At 34.4% G+C, this 2620-nt stretch overlaps 1 protein-coding gene across 1 annotated transcript; it reads left to right on the plus strand.

The window, feature by feature from the left end:
- The first annotated feature begins 218 nt into the window (after positions 1–218).
- LOC142626958 (serine/threonine-protein phosphatase 7 long form homolog) lies at positions 219–1680 on the plus strand. Its single transcript, XM_075800710.1, has 4 exons — positions 219–742; positions 846–933; positions 1029–1412; positions 1519–1680. Exons 1-4 carry the CDS (start codon positions 219–221, stop codon positions 1678–1680), a joined length of 1158 nt encoding a protein of 385 aa, XP_075656825.1.
- The last annotated feature ends 940 nt before the right edge of the window (positions 1681–2620 follow it).

Raw genomic sequence — 2620 nt, forward strand, 5'->3', positions numbered from 1 at the left:
CATTTTTTAAAAAAATTCAGGTTTCCACGTTATGAGTGCGACCCCAACGGTTTGCACCCCCCCGGCAGTTAGGCGAGCGTATCACCCCATATTTGCATCAATGTAGACTATACCGTGTTACCCGCCTACCACATATAGATATTGACTGGAGTCTTATCACTTCTTTGGTGGAGCGGTGGCAATCTGAAACTCATACATTTCACTTACCTAATTGTGAAATGTCGATCACTCTACAAGATATAGCAATCATTACAGGATTGCCTATTGATGGCAATGCAGTGTGCGGGCCCACTAATATGGAATGGGGACCAGTTTGTCAGAATTTATTTGGAGTGACACCACCTGAAACTGCATTGACATATGGTAGCCTTAAAATAACATGGGTTAGGAATACATTTTTAAACCTACCAGAGGGTGCCAATGCTGTAATAACCCAACAGTATGCTAGGGCATACATGTTCCAGGTCTTGGCTTTACTATTTGGAAATAAGAGCCAAAATAAATTGCATTGCTGCTTTCTCAAGCTGTTAGCGGACTTTGGTGTAGCTGGTCAATATAGCTGGGGTAGTGCCACACTTGCTTTCCTTTATAAAGAGTTGTGTACTGCTTCTATTAAAAAAACCATAGAGGTTGCAGGTCCTGTTTTCATATTACAATTATGGGCATGGAAGCATCTTCCATATCTGACCCCAATTTCAATAATTCCAATAAATTTAAATGGTGACGACCTATACGGTTTTCGGTATAATATTTACTTTCTATTTCTATACAATATTGTATATTGTAGCGTTTATCCTTGATACTTCTAAACCCTAAAATCAGTGGTAATCATTAATTGTGTATAGGTGGGATACCAAGAGAACGTATACTCACACACCAACGCATGTTCTACCTGCGTACCGTTCTAATCACGACACACATAATAAGGATCAGGTAATATATGTTGTCACAATGCATCAATGGTTAATTTACTAGTTATATTATTGTCTTGATCGATTATAACATAGTTGTTGTAATTGAAATCGCAGGTTGTTTGGACATCATACGATAATTATTTGCATCCATGGTGTCTTGCAGGAAAACGTATATGGCTTACAACAGCGCCATTGCTATGTTTCCAAATTGTTGAGTATTACCATCCAGAGAGAGTCATGCGACAATTTGGATTGTTGCAAAGATGTCCAAAGTGGCCTACTGACAATTTTGATAAATCTGTGCATTGTGTAAAGTTGACAGGAAAGGCTGGTGTTGATTGGTGTAGGCATTATGCACATTACTACCGACTTTGGAACGAGCGAGCTCAAAATATAGTTGGGGATGAAAATTTCCATCTAGATGTGGACTACACAACATGGTACCACCAACATGGTCACTTATTTACGACACTAGAGGCGGCTGCCTATATGTACCAGGTTATTATTTTAGCATTTTCAATACTGCACTAATATTGATAACAAATTATTATTTTAGCATTTTCAATAATACTGCACTAATAATTTTTTTCTTTTTATGTGGCAGCAAACGGAAATTAATAATATGTTAACTTCGGCTGTTGCAAACCAAGGGAGGGCTGACTTGACTGCACAACAAGTCCTTCCGGCAATAGTAGAGGGCCTTACTCGAGTGAAGTTATCGATGGAAGCAGACATTTCCTCCGTCCCTACTGATATTTGCGGATGACATTGAAAATGAAATTTATACCAAATAGTAAGTTTTGAATTTTCTCTGTTTATATGAAGCGTGGATGCTACTCTATCACATAGATCTTCAAATGTCACACCCCTGCTTAATGGAAGCATAGAAGGAGGTGGCCCTTGGTAATAAACCCCATTTTCGTCATGTTTAATTATTCCATCGGAATGGATGAGAAAAATGAACAACTTTTCTGCCATTCACACTAAAACATAAAAGTAGTATTAATATATTAACACTACACAACCATTAAAATGCAATACAAGAAGGTAATCTATTAAAAATATTCAATGTTTAAATAGCTAGAGTTAAGAGAATTTCATTAAAGAGGATTGGTTCACTGATAATTTATTATTGTCTATCATAGTAGTTAAAATTATTTAGAATGATCTGTTATGGTTACGTAAATTATTTTATGTAGCTCTTCATTTTGCTTCTTCTAAAATAAGACAGATTATATTTCTCATGCATCATTACGATAATAGATAAATATTTATAATATCGTATAATTTTTGTTATTATTATTATAACTAAAACTTAGATTTTTGATTTAGGGGCATATACTAAACTTTTTTTTTTTTTTGGGTTTTCTTATAGCATACATGTATATTTTAGGCTAACAAAGTAAGAATTTCTTTAAGAAAAATTTATGTCAATTTTGAAATTTATTTTTGCCATATGAAATTTTAGGCAAGACCCATAGTTTAAAACATATCATACAAATCAGTTCTTGTTGCAAAACACATAATACAAAAACAAGATTTTCATGAACAAATAATTTAACAAAAACAAAATTTTCATGCTTAGCTATGCCCCTAAAACATATCAACATGAATATTATAAAAAGAAAAGTAACTACTTAAAGAGATGTAACTCACCTTGTAAAATGATAAACACGGATAGGTATTTGCAAGTGTTGTTCCTTATA

The sequence above is a fragment of the Castanea sativa genome, chromosome 1 (assembly GCF_040712315.1).
Source record: "Castanea sativa cultivar Marrone di Chiusa Pesio chromosome 1, ASM4071231v1".
Taxonomy (NCBI): domain Eukaryota; kingdom Viridiplantae; phylum Streptophyta; class Magnoliopsida; order Fagales; family Fagaceae; genus Castanea; species Castanea sativa.